The sequence below is a fragment of the Athene noctua genome, chromosome 3, assembly GCF_965140245.1.
Source record: "Athene noctua chromosome 3, bAthNoc1.hap1.1, whole genome shotgun sequence".
Taxonomy (NCBI): Eukaryota; Metazoa; Chordata; class Aves; order Strigiformes; family Strigidae; genus Athene; species Athene noctua.
Window position 1 is genome coordinate 48,740,893 of NC_134039.1, and position 21,355 is coordinate 48,762,247.

At 42.4% G+C, this 21,355-nt stretch overlaps 1 protein-coding gene across 2 annotated transcripts; it reads right to left on the reverse strand.

Moving 5' to 3' along the window:
• Positions 1 to 3,658: 3,658 nt before the first annotated feature.
• On the reverse strand, positions 3,659 to 18,988 carry DYRK2 (dual specificity tyrosine phosphorylation regulated kinase 2). 2 transcript variants are annotated; one of them, XM_074902903.1, is made up of 3 exons: positions 18,708 to 18,988; positions 17,858 to 17,994; positions 3,659 to 9,460 (listed from the first exon to the last, which is right to left on the reverse strand). In XM_074902903.1, exons 1-3 carry the CDS (start codon positions 18,760 to 18,762, stop codon positions 7,859 to 7,861), a joined length of 1,794 nt encoding a protein of 597 aa, XP_074759004.1. In that variant the 5' UTR covers positions 18,763 to 18,988; the 3' UTR covers positions 3,659 to 7,858. The 2 variants fall into 2 exon arrangements, with proteins under 2 accessions (XP_074759004.1, XP_074759005.1); XM_074902904.1 differs by lacking the exon at positions 17,858 to 17,994.
• Between the last annotated feature and the right edge of the window lie 2,367 nt (positions 18,989 to 21,355).

Sequence of the window (21,355 nt, forward strand, 5' to 3'; positions counted from 1 at the left end):
TATTCTAGCTGTGGGCTTTACAAACACTGCCTTGGCCTCAGGATTTTTCTCAGCTGAAGTTTACCAACCCAGTTTAAGTGCATGGACTCAGGCTTTAATCCCAGAAGAGAAATTCCAGTTGCGAAGCAGAGTAAGCCATAAACCAGCTCTCCCATTGGTGAAGGTCCATTTTGGAAAACGTGACTAGGACCACCTGTCCTTGGGGCGACACCTACCTCTTGCCCTCTGAGCACCCTCTGTCTCCAGCAGGAAAGCTGAGGTTGGCTCCATGAATCCTGCCAGTGAAACAGGGACTCCAGTGGGGACAGCTGGCTTTGACGTGTGCGTAATGCAAAGATGTCAGGCTGACACTGAACCTTCAAAGAGGCAAAGGGAAAATGATGCCACATCTCTTTTCTTTGTAAAGCACTACAAAAAAATGCCTGCAGAGGTGGTTTTTTTTTTCCAAAGAATCATATAAATATATCTATGTCCATACATACATACTATATATACGTTGTACACACACGGGCATTCTTTAATTTTAGGTCCTGCTTATCTGTCAGGAGATGATATTAGAGGAGATCTCTATACCTGGATTACTTGAGCAAAGTATATTTGTAGTGTCTACAAGCACCCCACACACTTGGGGAGAATAAAAAAATAAAATTAAATGTAGAATTTTAACTGACACACTGAAGCTGTAATAAAAATCTTAATATTATCTCTTTATTCAGATATTTTTTATTAAAGAGGTCTTACTAAATAAATCAATACTATACTTGAAAACTGAAGTTGCCCAAGTGTCTTTATAAGACAATTTTCAATTGCTTTTCTGCTTGGTGGACACTTCTCTCATACATTATGTTTAATCAACGTTTAATACTTCACTGCAATGCTTTGCATTTAGTCTTGTATGGACTCTGTGGGTGCTATGCACTGTTAGGTCAGACAGTCTCTGACTGAGAAACCTCTGGTTTCCCCAGTGCCAATGTTAGTTATAAAGTAATGCTTCACTGGTTGCAGCTGCTCCAGACAGTACCTTTAGGTAGGTAAGGTATGCATAGTCATGTCCAGCTTGCAGATAGCCAAACCAAAGCAAAGAAATGAAAACACAGTCTACAAAAAAGGGAAAACACTTTGCACTCCGTTAGCAGGAACACTGCGTTTGCCACCTCCCAGGGTGCCACACAGAGCTCCCAGCCCAAGAACATCTCAGCAGAACCTCTCTCTAGCTCCAGCTATACCTCAAACTTTCTCCAAAAAGATGTCATGACCTTGCTTCTGTAGTCTCCTTCCCTGCCTCAGAGTGATGGACATGCACCATTTCATTCTGCAGCACTTGGCATTTCTTCTGAACCTCATGCAGAAGTTAAAGAACAAGGTTAACAGCTGGTGTGGAGACTGGAACCCAGCACCTGAATGTGAATGTGCATTCCTTATCTTTGGAGTTTGGTACTAAGCTAGACTTTCTGTTTACTGTTAGAGAAGAGCTAAAGAAACATTATTTTTGCAGTACTCCCTATCCCAAAGTGCTCCATAGTCAGCAGAAATCCAAGACTCACCACAGCCAGAGGCTGGAAAGCACTTATTTAAAACAAACAAATGAACAAGCAAACAACAGACAAAACCAAATAGGGAAAATAACACAGAGAAACCCCAGTTCCAAGAGTCGCAGAGGATTTCTATGAAGGAACAGAAACCAGTTCTATCAATGCCACTTCTACTCTGCTATAGCGTATCTGATGGCTGGGAGACATCCAGTATAACATACACAAGACAAATACAAGGAATGTTCTGCCTCTCAGGAACATTAAAATATAAAACACAAGACCATGCTAGCAGTGTAATAGAATTATAAATCACATTTTTTAAAGAATGTATAATAATATTTTTAAAGTTCTAGCTACAGAAAAGACCCTTTTGTGTTATCCTTTAATTATGAGCACAGAGTTTAAAATTACAAGCTCTCAAAGAAAGATATTTTTCCACTTAAATAATAGGCTATCAATGGTTTCCAGACACTGAGATGCATTTAAGACTTTCCCAATCTTAACCCACTCTCACTGTAACTTTCACTGAACACAGGAAAGATCACGCTTACCTCAAATTTGGCCCTATTCATCTTACAGGTATCTTTTCTTCCCTCTAAATACCAGCTCCTGACTGTCAATAGCCCTCTACAGAGACTTCCTTTAATATTTGCCTGCTTTTTAATTTCTCATGTTCTGACAGAGTAAAATTCATGCTGGATCTTTCAACAAGGAGATCTTAAAAAAAAAAAAAGGATTTTTAAGAAAAGCAGCAGCATCTACAAGTGAAGAACATGGTACCTGATCATAATTACACTTGTCACATTCTTTACTTGGTTTACTGTAAAAAAAACCCAAGAGATGCACATCTGACATCCAAAGGAAGACACAGTATCTTTGCAAAAGAAAGTCCTGTGGAGATAAGAGCAACTACAAATGGACATCTGGGGTAGGATTCTGAGGGCCCCATTTTAGACAAGGATCTGAGCTCTCTGACAGAGACCAGGGCACAGTGCTGGCAGAACGTGAAACTGTTTCCACACCAGCTACTCAGAGGCTCAGGAAATGGCACAGGCCAAACTTCAACTTCCAGACAACTGAAATCAGGCAAGATGGCCCCTACCTTTCTTCAAATAAAAAAAAAAAACAGATGTGACAGAAGTGTACAAGGGTTGGCAAGAGAGAGAGATGGCTGGAGGAGAGGGTGCGAGATAGAAGGAAAACAAATCCATTTAAAAAGCTAAAATAACTCTCTAAAAAAGGTTTTTGTCCTCAGAACAACATAGTAAAGCACAAATAGGTTTTAATCCACAAAGAGGTAATTTTTGGCTTGCTGCTCTTTGGGGCTGTAAACTGAATTTATCTACATCTAATCTTGTTGGATTTTGTGCTCTGGAATCTTCCAACTATGCTGAAAAGGAGACAGTAAAGTCTAGTTAAAATCACTTGATTTCAGCCTGTGCTCTCTTGAATCAGAAAGCCTTCCAGTGACACTGCTGTGGGTGTACAATGACACTGCAAAGATAAGAATGTGGCCAATTAGTCACAAGACAGTTCTGCACTAAACAAATTACTCTGGGTTTATGTTAACAGAATTTAGCTCAGTCTAACCTACCAGCTTTGTGTAGTGTGTTCTCATTATCCTGGAACTTAACGAAGTCAGACAAGTTCTGAAGTCAGACTGACTCAAAAATCAGTGCAGAAATCTGGACTTTTTTAAAAGCAATTTTAAGAATATACACTTCTCAAGTATTTCTTATAAAACCAGATCTATTGTTATTTTTAAAAATTTAAAATGCCCATGCAGACAAAATTCCTGACAAATAAGTTTTCTCTTGAGTATGGGGCAAATTATCATAGAAAGTACGTTACTTTCTAAGTCCAGAGAAGAACTTTAGAAACCTCAGGGAAAAACTGGCCTTTTGACAGTATTCAAGGCTGTCAAGACAAACAGAGCAGCAGAAAAGTCATTCTCCAGCAATGGGTAATTACAATAAGCAGGTATCAGTAACCATGCTGTCAGATGAAGTCACTGCTGGCATTGACTTCAGCAGGCTAGGAGAAGGCCTTTCCACGATTAAGAAATGCCAGCATTCCAAGGGCTCTCTTTACGACCAGAAAAAAACCCAAACTACAGTGCAGAGAAGTAAAGTAGGACATAAAATTTTATTCTGAAATGATCTCTGGCCACAACAATAAAATGTAACAAATATTCACTAGAACAGTCTTAACTCCTGTCATCAGCTGTACAATACATACAGTATCATAAAACTGGCCACTAGGATTAAAACCCACTACAACATCTTTAATGTTAAGTGGCAACAGCAGCATCTCACAGAAAATTATACATACATATATACACAGTCCACATTCAATCGTTTTTCACGTTTTCAGTACACACAGTTGCAGCATATTACAGTCACGTGTCTAAGTCGTTGCCCAATAAAAACCCAAGCTACTGCTTAGACGTAATCGTAGCAGTTGAACCAAGTAATTACAATTTGTAGCAGAGATGTACAAGCCCCTAGAAACAGTAATTCACAAATGTTTTATTTAAATGCTACCATAGCATTAAACTGGGCAATATTCTAATCTTTGCTGACTGGAAAAAGAGTTATTTTTGTATTTATCACAAATATTGTTGATGGAAAAAAAATACTAAAAAATGGAGAGCATTAAATAATGCACACCCTTTCCTAAAGATTCTAATATTGCCCAATGCTACTTATGTCTAAAGTGTTTTCAACATTCCCATGAAGTCATTTATAACTCCAAACCACCCACCGAGTTAAAAGTGGCTTAAGTGCCTTGCACCCAAATTGTAAAAATCCCTGGCCACCTTTATAAGGGCCAGGCACATATAAAAGGAATGCACTTTGGTTCATACCAAATGCCCTGGGATTAAATCACACTATAAAACTAAAGAGTTTGAGGTAAATTTTTACAAACACAGTTGATTTCTGTCTAGTGTCACCATAACAAAAATTAAAAAAAAAACAAAAAAAAACAAACAAAAAAAAAACTAAAACAAAACCAATTTGATGTTAAAGTATAACCAATGAGGAAGGGCCATCTTTAACCCCTTAATGAGACATACCACAAGAATAGTGTGTCCTCTCCACCCCAGCAGTGTGATTGCCTTATTGTTTCTGTTAAGGCCTCGATCATCTACAGGATGTTTTAAGACAGGTATAGCATTTTAAAATAGATTTCATCCCTACTATTCCATATTCAAAGGGTTAAAGAGGCCAAGATGCATGCCCTATGGCATTGGTAACAAAAGGCACATTGTTAACACCAAGGGCACAATCCATCCTTTATTGTTAATCTACACATCTTGCATCACTCTGTTGTTCCAATACACTTAAGTGATAATGAACACTCCAGTGGTGCAAGAAACTGAGCCAAGTGAGACTGCAACCTAAGACAAGACAACACTGTGCTATTACCAAATCTGAATATAGCTCAGACACCCCCAGACAATGGTAACATGTGAGACTAAGCACTGTTTCCAAGCCAACTTCTACCAGCCTAATTATCAGAGCCCTTAGAATAAAATCACATCAAAGCAAGAGGCAACGTCCTTTCCCCCCCCCCCCCTCCTTTTTTACAGGTATAAATAAGCTACAATAAAAAGCAACTACATCACTTAAAAACCTTGATGTAGCTGCTCCTTTAGTATAGAGGAAGTCGCACTGTATCTGGGTTAAAAAAACAGCTCTGCACACTGTATTTTGGCCTTAAAGTTTCCGGTAGCATTTATGAAGGTGGATCATAAATGCATTATTGGCATTAAGAACTGGTTACATGAAAAAGAAAATTTAGTGGGTTTAGCCGATTAATGACACATGAACATTATGAATGTTTTTACGTTAAACCACCATGAAAGGAAGGAACATGAATAAATGTTCCATTTAAAATATATTTAGGGAGGTGATTCTTCTTCCGCCCCTAACACAAGCATCCCTATTTCTTAACTTTTGCAGGAAGAGTTAGGGTAGAAAGGAGTGGCAAAGCCAAGTAGGTGGTGGAGGAAGTAAAGATTCCCAGTTACTGCAGAAAAATACACAGTATTGTATTCCCACAGTTATGAGAGTCATTTAATTTTCTATGAAAATCAATATATATCTTTTCCAGACTTAGAATTTACTGACCATAACTTACTGGATATTCATATTCCACAAGCCATTTTTCTTAGCTGTATTACTCTATTTCATTTTTAACATGATTTCATACATGTTTACATATTGCACTTACACATATTGTATAAAGTTGTGAACATTTAATACTAAATAATTTAACTTGACTAGAGGCAGGAAATGATCTTTTTAATAATAAAAAGAAAAAGGTTGATTGATGTTCTAATTTTTACAGTTATCAATCAACAAATATCCTCTACTCAGAAATTATTTTTGGAGCTTCTTTAGGTGTTGACTTTTTGGCAAGAAGTTAAGCGATATGTTTCCTGAGAATTCTGTCATTTTGCATTTATATCCCTCTCCCAGTCTTACATTAAATTAAAAAAACCAAAACCAACCAACCACACAAACAAACAAACAAAATTAAGCTGTAAGTGGTAAAGTAATGAATATGAAGGAGAAATTAACCGGAAACTTTCTTGGCCTCTCAGGGGACCATGCTTTAAGTATTTTTCATAATTTGTACAAGTAACTCAGTAAAATCTGCGCATATAGGTGTTGCTTATAGTAAAGTTACCAAGGTTTAATGCAATCCATTCTAGTATGTCTTGTTCTAACATCCATAAACCCTACTAGATTATGTTCTGCTTTGTTTAAAATTCTGTTTTCATGTTTTATACATCCAATGTAGACCACAGCTATTGTACGTGGTGAAATACCGACTTTGGATTTCAAACTGTTCCTGTTGAAAACATGCTACAACGCGTGAATATTTCTCATAGGTCTAGATATTATTCCTCAGTAAAGACCATCTTTCTTCCATAAACGGTTAAAAGTAAAAAAGAAAAAAACTAAGCATTAGCACGCACATGAACAAATCTACACATATCTCTAACTGTTCCTTCGAAGTAGATTTTCAGCTATAAATACCAAACATTAAATCAAATTCCAACCATTTAGTTTTCCTTTGATAATTCTCCCATATTAGAAAGTCTCTAGGATGGTGTCTTCCAACTGTAAAGCTTTCCACTGAGGATCTTTCCATGTACAGTTAGTTACACTGTCTAAGGTGAAGTACTTTTCTACAGAAAGCAATGTAGTAACAGTGTTTGCCCCTACATGCAGATTTGATCTGAAGTGTAATTGTACCAGAGAGGTCACAGTCGCTCAGACAAAAAATTGTCAGAAGAAATAAAAGCAATCTGTGAGATCCATGTAGCATTAACAGTCTGGAAGTATAAAACTGACAGAATGAGCACTTCCGCCTATGTGATTTAGGGAAACCTAGCTGTATGTTAGGAAAGAAAAGAATGCAGGAGAGGAAAAAAAAAAAAAAAGGAGAAGCCCAGTGTGAATGCTCAATGTTACACACCTGAAATGAAGCCCAGAACATTTTGCTTTACCAACTCATCAGTCACTTTCAGATTTAGAGGAACAGACATACTTCCATCCTCATTCTTTCTGAGACTGCCTGTTTCTCTCACTCTACCACATGGCATGCAAGGTAAGAGAATCATTTTAGCCCTGGAAGATCTTATTTTTTGCATTATATTTAAATGCTCATTTTTTAATCAAAAAACGTTACTTTTGAATAGAGAAAGCATTCCACAGGAAGTGACTGTATCATTAGTGATACCACTACTTTCTCTGGGCTACCATACAGAAAATGACAATGTAACGTGCTATGGCTCCACTTCAAACTACAAGTTTATAAGTGCTTAACTTAACAGTATTTCTTTGAGTATTCTCCCTGGAGTCCAGTCAGGCATAGGTGTGAGTGTTTGCAGAATCAAGACCCATACCCACAAATCCAAAAGACAGAGTTTTACAAATTTACCCCAGGTGAAACCCAATATGAACCATGGAAGAGAAAGGTTAATACGTTTGACACGACGCTGCTATGCATGACAGTTATGTTGTAACCAGTGGCCTGCCACTGATGTTTATTACTGTGTCACACTAGTTACAGTAAGGCTAATTGTACTGTAGAAGACATTTTAAAAAATAAGTATATAAAAACTTAAAGCATTGTCCCCATGTTTTTATAAAAACAAAATCAACATTTCTTACATTTAAAATGAGTGCTGAAAGATACAAATGAACAAAGTTATTAAGCAAATAAAAATGTATTATCTGAGCTACTTTTTCATACAAATAAGGCTCAGCCACATTGTATTTCTCATTTTAACAGCATTGGGTTTCTCAAACTCAGCTAACAAGTTTTGGCAACACTGTTCTTTGTTGAATATTCCCATTGGCATCTGTCATCTGTGCCAAGTTAGTCCTCAGTTTTGAAGCTGAGCTTGAAGTCGGAGGTAACTTGGAAATCGACGTTATAGCACCAGTGCTCTCTGTAATTCTCTTCGCCGAGGCCTTTTCCCCAGTCGGAGGCTTTGGCAACCGTCTCCGTAGCCAGGGATGCCGCAAAGCCTGGCTGGGTGTCATACGGATAGCAGGATCCCATTCTAAACACTGTTTTAAGAAGTCAAGGAACAGGGGATCATCACATCCCTTTAATGCATTACCCCATTCTCTGCTCTCTGGTGGGCCACGTAGTTTTCCCCTCCGAGAGCGTCCACCATTAAGTATTACAGAGCCATCAGACAAGGTTGTGATGCTGCAGTAGCGGGGATAACCCTTAGAACTCACGAAGTTTTTGGCTCGCTTGGATGAATCTAAGAGTTTTGGAGAAGGCATACCCAATAGCTCAATCATACAAGCCAGCTGGTCTCCTTCATCTTCTCCAGGTAAAAGTGGATAACCGGTGAGAAGCTCTGCTAGAATACAGCCCAAGCTCCACATATCTATGGGCATCCCATAACGAGCACCAAGGATGACTTCAGGTGCACGGTAAAAACGTGACTGAATATAAGTGTAGACACGCTGATGCTCGTAACAACTTGAGCCAAAATCAATCACTTTAATACCACTTCTACCCTGTTGCTTCAACAGAATGTTCTCAGGCTTAAGGTCACAGTGGATGATTCTGTTTTTGTGCAAAGCATCCAAGCACTGTAAAATTGAGTGGGCAAACTTGCGGACCAAAGGCAGGCTAAAGCCCTGAAACTTGTTTTTCTTTATTAATTCATACAGGTTCATGCTCAGCAATTCAAACGTCATGCAAATATGGCTGCGGAATGTGAAGTTTTCCAACATGTGAATAACATTCATGTTGTTATCCTTATCTTGTTTTCGGAGGTGCTCCAGGATCTTAATTTCTTCCGCAGCTTGGCGGTGGAAACGTTTTTCATTTCTCACCATTTTTAGTGCCACATGCTGATGCATCTTGTGATCATAGGCCTTCACCACCTGCCCAAAGCTTCCTTTACCTATAACTTTCAGGACTTCATACCTGTATGCAATATGATCATGGGGTACTTGTATGTAAGACCCTTGGTCATCATCATACCCGCAATTGTTTGAACCACCAATCACGCCTTGCCGCTTCTTTGCATTTGGACCCAAAAAGTATATTTCAGGGTAGCTAAAAATCTCATGATGCTCAAAAGCTGTTAATTTTTGCATGTATTGCTTCATTGCCTGCTCTGGTGTCATAACTGAGGCTTTCACCTTCCCTGTTCCATCTGTAGATTTTAAAGAGCTGGAGCTCCCTTGTCGTCTGTGAGCACTCTCTGACTGTCTGTCCTGAACCACTGGCAATCCGGATTTGCCTAGTGTTGTAAGTCCATTTGGCTGTGTTGTCAGAACTGTCCTCTTGTTACTATTATCTTCAAACAGCTGCTGAACCTGGATTTGTCCATGGCTACCAACATGGAGGTGCTCATTCATTGTGTGCTTACTGCCTCCAACCTAAAATTGAAAATAAATACATACCCAGTTAACAAGAAATGCATGAACTCTATGCTTCATCATTCATTCTGCAACCCACAATCCTGCCTAAATCACCTCAAAACTAAGTATTTGCTTTGAAGTCAGTTGTCTACAGATAATCTAAAAAATACAGCATTTATACTATGATACTGCTAGATGTTATTAAATTTTCCAGATCCTTGTTTCTCAAATGCCACTTTCATGACTCTCTAAATGTTTACAACAAGACAATCACAGACATGCTACCATGATAGGCTAACAATTCCTCCAAGCTATCTTCAAGGCAACAATCTTGTAACATCAAGAAGTGAGCTTGAGGGACACAAGACTTTACAGAACCATAGTAGTAGTTCTGTTGTTGCTGGGGATCAATGTATAATGCCTGCTCTAAGTTACATGGCTAAGGCTCTCCTAGTCACCTGTGATCACAAATCCAGATTTTAACTTATTCCTAAATTTGCTGTGTATCAAAAGCTCCAGATACAATTTTAAGCAATAAAGAATGTGCTGTGACATGCAAAGAGCAGAAGAACCTGTACATTTCTGAAGTCCAAGAGATGCCATTTACTGCTTGCAACTGAGACAGGCACTATTCAGCAAAGCATAAGCATACCCTTCTAGCACTTTCCCAAACCAGTCTTATAGTAACTTTGAACCAAGATGAGATGTGGGGCCTGATGCAGACTTGAGTGGAAAGAAAATCTTTGCCTTGAAGAACATACAAGTAACTTTACTTGTAGGAATGAAAGAAAGGATTAGTTGATTTTAGAAATTACATTTGTTCCTGACAGTTTTCATGAGGGAATAAAAAGCAGCATTCAGCATTTTCAAGCAAAGAAACAACAGAAGTGCTGGGGTGTGAAAACAACTACTGCTCAAATCCTGTTATCTTTAAGGAGAAACAAGAAATTTACAAGCATATATTTGCCACTAAAATAGCTGTCCTTAGAATTCCTCATTTGCTCTAAAGTAGAGGATAATTAGTTTGTCTTCTGCCTGGTCTTATACAAACGTGGGAAGAATTCCCCTGCTGTCTCTCCAGCTGATTCACCAGTCTTAATATTTATGCCAAATTACTAACTGAAAGTTCACCAATACTGTCAGACAGATGATCAAGCCAGGGTTGAGAGCACTTTTAATCTGAACCTTATTTTTTCTAGGCAGCTAAGGAAAACACATTCCCTGTTCACTTAAGGTTGCTGAAATGAAATCAGAAAATGACAGTTGTATGCTGTGATATGAGGCAATGAAATCTGTGCTGCAACCACAGAAGTGCTTCTTAATGAGAAAACCAGGACATGCAACACAGACTCTAGCATACTTTATGCTTCTGTTAAGGTATTGGCCTGATACAGCAGAAGCATGTTTTTGTAAATTCAGTAACTTGTTCCCAAGTCAGCTGGATACCAGCTTCACCTTTGGACAGTATTTTGAAATCTGCAGCTCTGAAACTCACATAACGTATAAACAAGAGCTCTGGGGGATTGCTTCTACTGAGTTCACTGCTCTTCCAATTCCATTTTGACTCATGTTGAATAACTGGTCTATTTTATTTCATCATTGCAGTTTGACTGTGTATGTTTATTTGCAGTGCAATTTGGGCTCACACTATCAAATTCGATCAATCTCATTGAAAGCATTACCACACAATTGCAATTCAGAGCAAAGACATTTGTAACATTTAAGCACAGTGAAGACACACGGGATATTGACATTCATTCCCTTCCTAGTTTGATGCCTCAAAGGCATCAGGAATTAAATCATCAAGGGGACTTAATGAGCCTATCATGCCTACAGGGAATTCCTTCAGGTCAAGTTTGAAACACACTGCAGTAGCAGTTTCCCGAAGGTTGCCCTGATCCTCTATATAAACAGCAGTTGGTAGAAAAAAGAAAGTAAAATTCAGGCCCAAGAGCTGCTATATGATACATCGCACAAGAACCAGACCTAGTTAGTAAAATGTGTCAGAGATTCAGCACATGGAGTATTGCAGAACTGTGTAAGAATGAAGCAGCAGAGTTACTGTACAGATTACTACAAGTACCAAAGTTAGGAAATTCCAGTTACAAATGTTTCTTCTGCGGCACCAGTTGAACAATGAAGCAGAACATATCTGGACAAACCCAGAGTAGACAATACTAACGTACAGACAACAAGGCAGGCAGAGCATAGAGAAAGAGCGCAGAAAAACGTCTTTAAGAATTTCTTAACCCAAGTACTCATTGCCACAGTTCAAAGAATCTTCAAATTTTTTAAATTTTTTTTTTTTTCCCCCACTTCATTCACCTGTTTTCAGAGTTAACTATTTTCTGTCTTTCCTAAGCATTGGTTGTTTCAATAGATGTGCTGGGGAATTCTTCAAACTTCAGTTATTTGCTTTGTATCAGGGCCTGGAAAAGTCTCAAACATTTATCCACTCTCAACAGGGACTAAAGAGTTCTTTTTCCTAAAAGTGTGTTTGCAAACACATTCTAAAATGTAAACCATGTAGCTTTGTTTCCTGAACCTTCAGGCAGCCTCATGCTTTCTCTTGCTGCTCACAGGTTGGCTTTTTTTTTTTCCCAAGCATCAGAATGAAATCACCAGCACTATCCTAACTTCACCCCAAATCCAAAGCGACTGGTTTTGCCGGTTTCAGTCAGCTGCTGCTTGGGAATGCAAATTCAGATGCAGACAGTAGCACTGGTTTTCTTTGTGGAAGGCACCAAATTAGCACAGGCTCTATTCCAAAAGCTGTGGAGGATAAGAGCTCACTTTTCTTTCAAAAACTTCAACACGAGTTTCAGAGCTATCAGACACATCACAACCACAAAGTCAATATGAAAAATGGACTTCCCCCATCTCAGGGTACTGCCTGCACAAGAATCACCAGCTCTTACTCTATTTCCAACCTGGATGAGGGTTGGATTCTCACCAGCCCTTTGCTCTGCCTATCTACTTCTGGCTACCAGGTGTCTGAGATGGCTGTCAAGTCCAGGCTTGCACTGCTTACAAGCTCCACAGGCTTCACCAGTGACGCTCTAAGTTCCCTGAACCACAACTAATGGGCTTGGGAAGTTACAAAGGACCACAGCCTTCTTAGTCCAGTACCAAGCTGTTCATGGTACACAGAATCTCCATCAGCCTTTCATCTGAAACCAAAAGTCTGAGAGTACTTGTATCTCCCTTTTGCTTCTGCAGATGGGCCTGTAAATTCCAGAACCAACAACCTACACAGCTGACAACCTGCATGGAGTTATGCAGTTTACTTATTATGTATTTTATTGCTTGTACTCATACCCATCTACACCTTCTAAGATTTACGTATTTTTATAACGCACATCTTTGAAAACTTACTGATATACACATTTCTCCATAAAACATATGGAAGTAACAGGCAAGTGTGAACTCAAAGAACTAATCTTCCTCAATCTTCTGGCAACATCAATTACAAAAGAGCAAATATTACAATGGGGTTTTTTTCCTCTCTCTGTAGTTTTTCGTAACTTCAAAATCACCACTACAATTCTGCTTTAACTTTGGATTGCTCAGTTTATGGAAGTTGATGGCTATGCCAAAAACATTCCCTAACCTTTTAAGTAGAGACAGTAGGCAGGCAAAACAACAAAAGACCCACTTTTTTTTTTTTTTTTTTTTTTGGCTTTGGGGAATATTTGGTGTTTGGTTTTTTGTTTTGTTTTCACAAATGAGTTTAGGGACAAAAGTAGAACAGTAAATTACCATACTTCATCTACAGACCTGTAACAGCATAGAAGTAGCATAAAACTGAGTCCACCCTGCTAATAAGAGGGCCAAAAGATTGATAATTCCTTTGCGGTAACAGCCAATGCAGTGGTCTATTTCAAGACCTTCTACAAGACTATGACTATAGGATTGAATGCCACAGGAGCATACACCTCTTCTCAACCTTATCTTCCAAAATCATCAGGACATTATGTAGTTGTATCATATTCAGTCTTCGTAACAAAGTCACTTGGTGTGATATTAGCACCCTATAAAACTACCCAAGACAGACATATGCTTCAGCTATGTCTTATGATTTTATTTTGAGCAAAAGCAGAGAAAAAAGGATTTTGCTGTCAATCAGAATCTAAAAGCATTTGTAAAATGACTCTTAATAATAAAGCAATCACAATGGCCTGCTGAAATACTGCACAGGAATGTCTTTATCTGCTATTACTTTGCATAGATGAGGACAAGGGAGAAACAGCGTTCCAAAGTAGTAACTTAAAGAATAAATGTTACACTACATACCCCTTTCTTTACAGCACTTCTGGGCATGCCAGTTTCAGCCCTACTGTTAGAGGCATATGGTATCAGGTGTAGAACGCTTCACTGCCTGTTTTGTTGACTACAGCCTGAGCATATGTACAAAAGGCCTTTTTTTTCCTTGATAAATGAATTCAACAGCATTCCTCTGTTCAGAACTAAAAATAGTTTCTAATTAGCACGATAACAATAATGCAGGATTATCATAATGGTTTTATTATGAGAATGGGTTTTATACACCAAAATAAGAATAAGCCCTTGTCCTAAAGAGCTTGTGGCTCAACAAGAACTGTAGAAAAAACACACCACATGGATTTTTGGCTGCTGCCATATCTGGTCCATAGAACCTTGCTTTTTTAAAAGTTAACTTTGACTTTATATAGCAAATATTTTCACAGATAGAACTATGCCTCAAGAGTGATACTAATTCATAAATTTTTTTCCTCCTGTCAGGACTACACAGGTGCAGTGAGCCTAAATACTCCTAGCACACCCTGCATGTATTATGCATGTTGAAACCAAAAAGTCAATGCACACTAAATTAAACTGAAGTGTACACAAACGAGATATGTGCCCAGAGGTACTGCAGTCCCCACAGCACAGTCATCTACTGTTGGAGCCCAAATTTCAGAGCCCTCCCATTAAAAGTTAAGATAGCTTCATACTCCCCATACAAGTTTTATGTAAAAGAAGAAACATCCAAAGAAATTTAGATACAGCAAAGTCCAGGTCATGATTGTATAGTTACTTCCACTCAAACGTGATGGCATTTCTGTGGAAATTTATTATATGAAAACACAGCAATAGGAAGGTATTTTCATTGTTTTTACCTACTTAAAAGCAGCTCCCTACAGTAAAAATTTGCAGCATGTGACCCACCACTAGCTCTTCATGTTAACAGTCCAGGAATCTCTGTTCCATTATAATGTAATTTTTAGAAAAAATTTAAATTTTAAAATTTTTAGGATTAAGACTGAAGGATTGATGCAAAATTATACGGATAGACATTCATCTCTGGTGGCAAAAGAAAACAGGCTTGCTGTAGGGAAATCTTAGAAGGGGCTTGAAGAGGAAGGCACTGAATCACACACTGTAAATGGGTTGTTGTTACAGTACTAGACAGGAGGAGAAAAAGATTAAGACTGCTTTACTGCAAGAGAAACAGGAAGAGTGCAGAATGCAGGGATACGTGCCAACTAAGAAAGAACAGAGATGGAGGTAGGCAGAAGACAGAGATGAGTGTCTGGGAGAGGGACTCACAGACAGGTGGGGATTTACACGAGCAGAGCAGCAGGCAAGCAAGATAATCTCTACTGCAGCATGTCAAGTGGATGTAAGAACACCATAATGAACAGGAGAGAGCAAATGGAAAAATGTTCCAATTATCAAGGCAAGAACTTAAGGCTTCAAAAGAGAAAGCAATGACATTGGAGAGGAAAACAAAGAGGACAAGGAGTTGGAAATGAATTCATGTTTTCCACCATGAGCCAGAAAGATAGTCAGGGATGGAAGCAGACATGGATAAGGCTAGAATGAAGCCACCATTTTTTTAAAAAATAAACAAAACCTTTCCCTGGTACAATACACAACAGCCTGCTTAGCAACAAAGGCTGCTGTGATTGCAGAGACTGCAGCCAAAACCTCTGCCCTGTTATACAAAACCTGTATAAAACAGCATCTTCTCCCCTTCTCCTCATGCTACTGTATCTATAAAACAATGAAACTTCACGTGAATGTAGGAGACCACAGTTTCAATAGAGGCTAGATCACACAACTCACTACTGCAAGAAATATGACAGGTAGTAGATTTCTTCTCCATCTGAAATAAAAACTTTTTAACTTAAACAAAAAGCTATCTTCCATCTTAGCCTCTCTTCACAACTGATGTATATACAATGCACATGCTTACATCCAGCCAGTTCAACCATTTAAGCGAACTATACCTTCTGGAAGTTTGAAACACAAAGACAAATACTTTCAATGTTTTGCTATTACAGAACTCACACTGATACAACAGGGGTGAAATCAGAATAAGCAAATGAACACAAAGGAGGAAAATGTTTTAAAAAACCCGAACTGTTCCATTTTAAATAGGTGTGATTGGAGGCTGCAAAAATCAATGGTTTCAATCACTTAGTGTCGGCTGAGGTCAGTAGGCCTTAAGTTCACAGAAAGATCACATAACAGATATAGCCCCTTTTTTTTTTAAGGTTAAAATCCAGCATTCTGACGTCACATCTGATCCTTACCACAAAAAGTTATGTTAGCCAACCACAAAATAACCACCTACAACATTCAGCAAGGCAGGCTGAGGTATTTCTGCAATCATACCCAAGGCTAAATAAATACCGTAGACTCTGCATCACAAAGGATAAGCAGAGTTTGCAGCAGTCAGAATCTAAAGGGACATGAAACACAGCAATATAATCCTTGGTCATTCCCGTGTGCTTCCATAAGTATTTCATCTCTATGTACATATATACACACACACACGCATCCATGCTATATATAAACCTGAACACCCCTTGCATGCTTTGATAAAGGCTTCATCTTTATATATGTATGTATATATGTACAGACACTATACATAATACACACATAGAGATATAAATCTATGTTTAAAAATACCAAAGTTCCGTACTTCAAAAATTAGTAAGTAGTCCCAGATATATAGCTGGACCACCACGCTTTCACAAATCCTAAATTAATTCTGGGCTCTTTATTTATGGGCCCATCTGCATGTGCGATTTCATGACCAGTGTCCAGGCTGTTAGTACTACGTTCCTTCTCTTCTGTTTTTTATAAAAAAATTAAGCTGCTGGCAAAACTCTAAAATCAACCAGCACTTAACTGGTATATGAATGTGAAAAAATTGGCCTTCAATACTAATGAACAATTCAGATATATACCCTAGCTACACAAATATACAATGATGTTGATCTGAAATATGCAGCTCCACTGTGAATTTGCAGAATATTCACCATTCTTTTTGAGAATATCCTACATACACTGACTTTAAGACCATTCTTTCTATAAACGGATTTAAATGAGATGCTTTTACCCCTGAAGCTACATAGAAAGTCACTGAAACACTAATATCTAAATGCGTAGTTTCACCTTCCACTAGCCCATAATCACATTACCATTTAAAGCTCTGTCATATGTTTATGAAGATAGTATGTGAGCATCCATGAAGAACTCATTAATTCTAAGAAAAGTGTGCCATCAATGCCTTTCACGGTCAGTATGAAACCTTTCATAATTTAAAAGGAAATGTATGTAATAAAAATTTCAGATATTTAGTGTTGACGTGACAGCATATAGACCCCTCTATTCTCTCATGCCTTTGGGACAGAGATACCCTCTCTCATCCATATATAGTGGCATACTTGGGAAGTTTCATTCCTAGTAGATTAACTAGGAGTGGGAGATAATGTGAGATATCACAGAACCGGAAAATAACATCCCTTTCATGCCATCAGCGCTTACTTCTTTAGGTAAACTACTGCAGCAATAAAATGGGATTCATCCAATCATTGTCCCCGAGTACAGCGATAGCTATTGCTAGGGAAGACAGCTATAGGCCTGAGCTAATCAGACATACAAGGGGAGAGCAGCCTTCATTTTTCAGCACAGTTCATGCGACCCTTTAAGCACAGTGACTAACCCCATCGCCAAAATAATGTCATCTCAAAAAATGCATTTACCAGAACAGCTCCTCTGTGCGAGTGTGGAAGATCGAATTTGTCACTGAAAATGAGACACAAAACGAGACTGAAGGGGGGCTGGGGAGAGGGAGGGAGAAAGCTGCTTCTCAGTGCAGTCACAGGGTTCCAGCCTCACAACAAACAGGCACATTTGATCGGAGTCTGCAGAAATACACTTTCTTAAGCACCAAGCGCCCCGTTAGGCAGGACGGGCGGGGCGCCCGCGGCGGCGGGGCCCCTGCCCTCTCCCGCCGCGCTGTGCCCCTGAGAGCTCGGTCCCACCGCGGGGAACACCCGGCGAAAGCAGAGAGGCGGCGGCGCGGCAGGCCCCCGGGGCCGGACGCCCCTTCCCCGGCCCGGCCCCTCCCGCCCCGGCCCCCCGCCCCGCGCCCGGGCTCACCGTGTGGGAGGCGTTGCTGGCCCTGAGCGGCGGCAATGCGAGGGGTGACGGCGGGCCGGTCCCAGCTCCTGCCCGGGAGAGCCCGGCTCCGGTGCCCGGGGAAGACTGCAGCGGGCGGCCGCTGTCCCCTGCCCTGCCTGCGGAGAGCAGAGGGGGTGAGCGCGGAGGGCAGCGGCGGCCCCTCAGGCAGCGCGGCCGTCGGGGCGGCGGCGGCCCGCGGCCCCGGCTCTTCGCCGGCACCGCCGCCCGTCTCGCTTCAGGCAGAAGCCATTAAAAGCTAATCACCGCCGCGGCGCACACACACCGATCCAGCTAATAGCGCGGGCGGGCCACGTTCGCCCAGCTAAACCCTTCATCCGAGATTAACCCGCCACCGGCAGGCGCCTAACCGGGAGAACAAGTCGTCTCTGCCCCGCACACGCCTCGGGGCTGGACGGCCGCCCGACCCCCCAGCCCGAGCCGTCTGGCCCGCCGAAATCCCGGCGCCGCCGGGGACCCGCCTGGAGTTCACAAGTCTGCAGCGGGAGAGGAGACGAGCCCCGCTGCCCCCTGTCAAAAACGGCCGCTCCGGCAAACGCACCGCTCCTCGACTTTTCCCGGGTCGTTCTCCCCCACCTCTTCGCCAAGACGAACTGGCAATCCCGCACGACAGCAACCCGGGGCCGAACCCGCAGCCCCCCGGGCTCGGTTGCCGGGGGGAGGGTGGATCATTGTTCCCTCACGCACGGCCCCGTTGCGGGGGCAGCCGCGGGGCGGCCGAGCCTCCTCCCCCCGCACGGCCCGGCCCGGCGCGGTGCGGGGGGGAGCCCGAAGCCCGTCGCGGTGGCGATCGCGGCGGCCCTCTCCTTACCGGCCGGGTAGGCAGCACCAGCGGCGGCGCTAGCTGAGGGTTTTCTGGTTAACATGGCCGCTGGAAAGGAGGGAGAGGAAAAGGCATGTCAGGGCGGCTCTCCTCCGCTGCTCCTCGGCCTCTCCGGTCGGTGGCTGCCTCTCTTCTCCGATCAGCTACACCCAGACCCCGACACGTCCTCCGCTGCATCCCCCCGGCCCCGGGCCGGCCGGACAGATCCTCCAACGGGCCGCCGTCGCCTCCCGCCGCCGCAGCAGCAGCAGCCGCGCCGCCGCCGCAGCCCCCGGCCCAAGCTCATCCCCTCCCCCGCCCCCGCCCCGGTCGCCCCGGTCCCCTCACACGGAGGAGGGGGCAGCAGAAGGCGGCCGGACAGGGCCCTGCTCCTCCTCCCCGCGCGGCGGAACGGGGACAAACGGCGCATCGGAGGGGCAGTCCCCGCCCCGTCGGCCGCCTCCCCTCCCTCCGTCCCGCCCTGCCACCTCCCCCCCCTCCCCGATCCGCCTTCCCCCCCACCCTACCGCTCCCCTGCGCGGCGGCGGCGCCGCCCGCCCGGTCCCTCAGCGCCGGGTGGGCAGCGCGCCCCGGCCCCCCCGCCCGCCCCGGCCTGACCAACGGCCGCCCCGCGCCGGGCCCTGGCCGCGGGGAGGGGGGCGCGCGTGTCCGCCCGGCCGCTGGTCACCCCCCCCGCCGCACACCGCCCCCGGGGCCACCAGCCATCTTGGCCGCCGGCAGGCAGCCGGCGCCTCCGCCCGTCACCCCTCCGGCCTGTGCGGGGCAGCGGCTGCCCGCCCGCCCCAACAGCGCCGGTGTGTGCGGCGGGGAGCGGGCGATGCCGGCGGGGATGGGGAGAGAAGTCGGGGGCCAGGCAGCGAGGGTCACTTGTGACAGACTGGAAGGACAGAGGTGACACCGTGGGAGGAAGGATAAATAACTTGAAACGCGTAATGGGATCAAAACTTTTAAAATGGCAGTGAAGGAGAAGAGCTTTTGGCATTGCCCTGGAATCATAACTGCCTCGAACTGGAATGAGGGAAATGAGAGTGCGGGGGGGGACACGTTATTTGCCTTGTTTTGCAAACTGTACAACGTGCTTTGTGGAGTACAATGCTTTGAATTCCTGGTTTGTCAGTTTGAACGTCATTAAGAGCCAAAAATAGATATCTGAACATTTGCTCAGCTTGGGACAGCGTTGAAACGAACTCCCCTACCTACGCTCAAATCTTTTTGAAGTCTATACAGACCATGCATATTTTCCTTTTGGAAACAGCTGGTAGAGATGTAGAGACCATCTCATCCCCTTTCACAGAAAAAGACAGATAAATAAATCTCCCCTTTTCCCATGTTTAAAAAAAAAAAAAAAATCTATTCCCTGCTGCCAGAGAGAAAGACTTTGCCTCTTCCAGTACCACGGATATATGCATAAACAAAGACACTTCCCGTACTGTTACGAAGAAATAAACAATTACAATTTCCCTAACCCCGCCTGTCACACAGAGAAAACAATCATACCTTCTCCCACCCACATGCACCTAATCTCTTCCCTTCACTGTAGCAGAAAGAAAGCTTTGTCTTCTTCAATATCACCCCAGACATCCACCCCCACTCTCAGTGTCCCCCTTGGCTGCCAGGTGTATAAATGCTGATTTCAGATTACTTGCAGTATTTTCCCATCACTTTTCCTAGTAGCACATGCACATCAAAAGTATCCAAATGTCAAATGCTGTGATACTGTTAGTGTTCTTTGTGAGATACCTTAAATGTTTCAGGAATAGCAAGAAAAAGATACTTTTCTAGTTAGTCTAAGGAGGAGAAGGGGGAAGAAGTTTTTCACATTCAAGCTAGATAAGAAAAACTGAAGTTGATATCAATTATCTTTTTGTAGGGCTTGCAGGAGTTCTTAATCTTAAATGATGTGTCTTCTTTGACTGTCAAAGTCACAGATGGCTTAACGCATGTTCTGGAATTAGTTACACCTAAACACTTAGGTAGAAGAAAGCTGTTTAAGTGTCCTGTTTCAACCCCTTTACAGTCAGGTATACCCATTCACAGCATGCCTTCCACAACTTGTTTAAACAATCTTGGACCACTGTGAATACTATACGAAAAACAGAGTTAGTCTACCACATAGTAAACAATCTTTTAATTAAGTCAGTGGGAACACATTATATTGGTACCTGTCCAGCTATTCCCTTTCTGAAACTGTGTGTCTTGTAAGATTTCTGCATTAGTCTTTAAGCCTCAGAGTGGTTGTGCTGGTTTGGGGTGCCCTAATTTTCTTCATAGTAGCTACTATGGGGCTATGTTCTGGATTTGTGCTGAAAACAGTGTTGGTAATACAGAGATGATTATTGCTGAGCAGGGCTCACACACACAGAGCCAAGGCCTTTTCCACTTCTCACCCCACCCCACCAGCGAGCAGGCTGGGGGTGCACAAGGAGTTGGGAGGGGACACAGCTGGGACAGCTGACCCCAACTGACCAAAGGGATATCCCAGACCATATGACATCATGTTCAGCATATATAGGTGGAGGAAGAAGAAGGAAGGGGAGGACGTTCAGGGTGATGGTGTTTGTCTTCCCAAGTAACCATTATACGTGATGGAGCTCTGCTTTCCTGGAGATGGCTGAACACCTGCCTGCTGAGGGGAA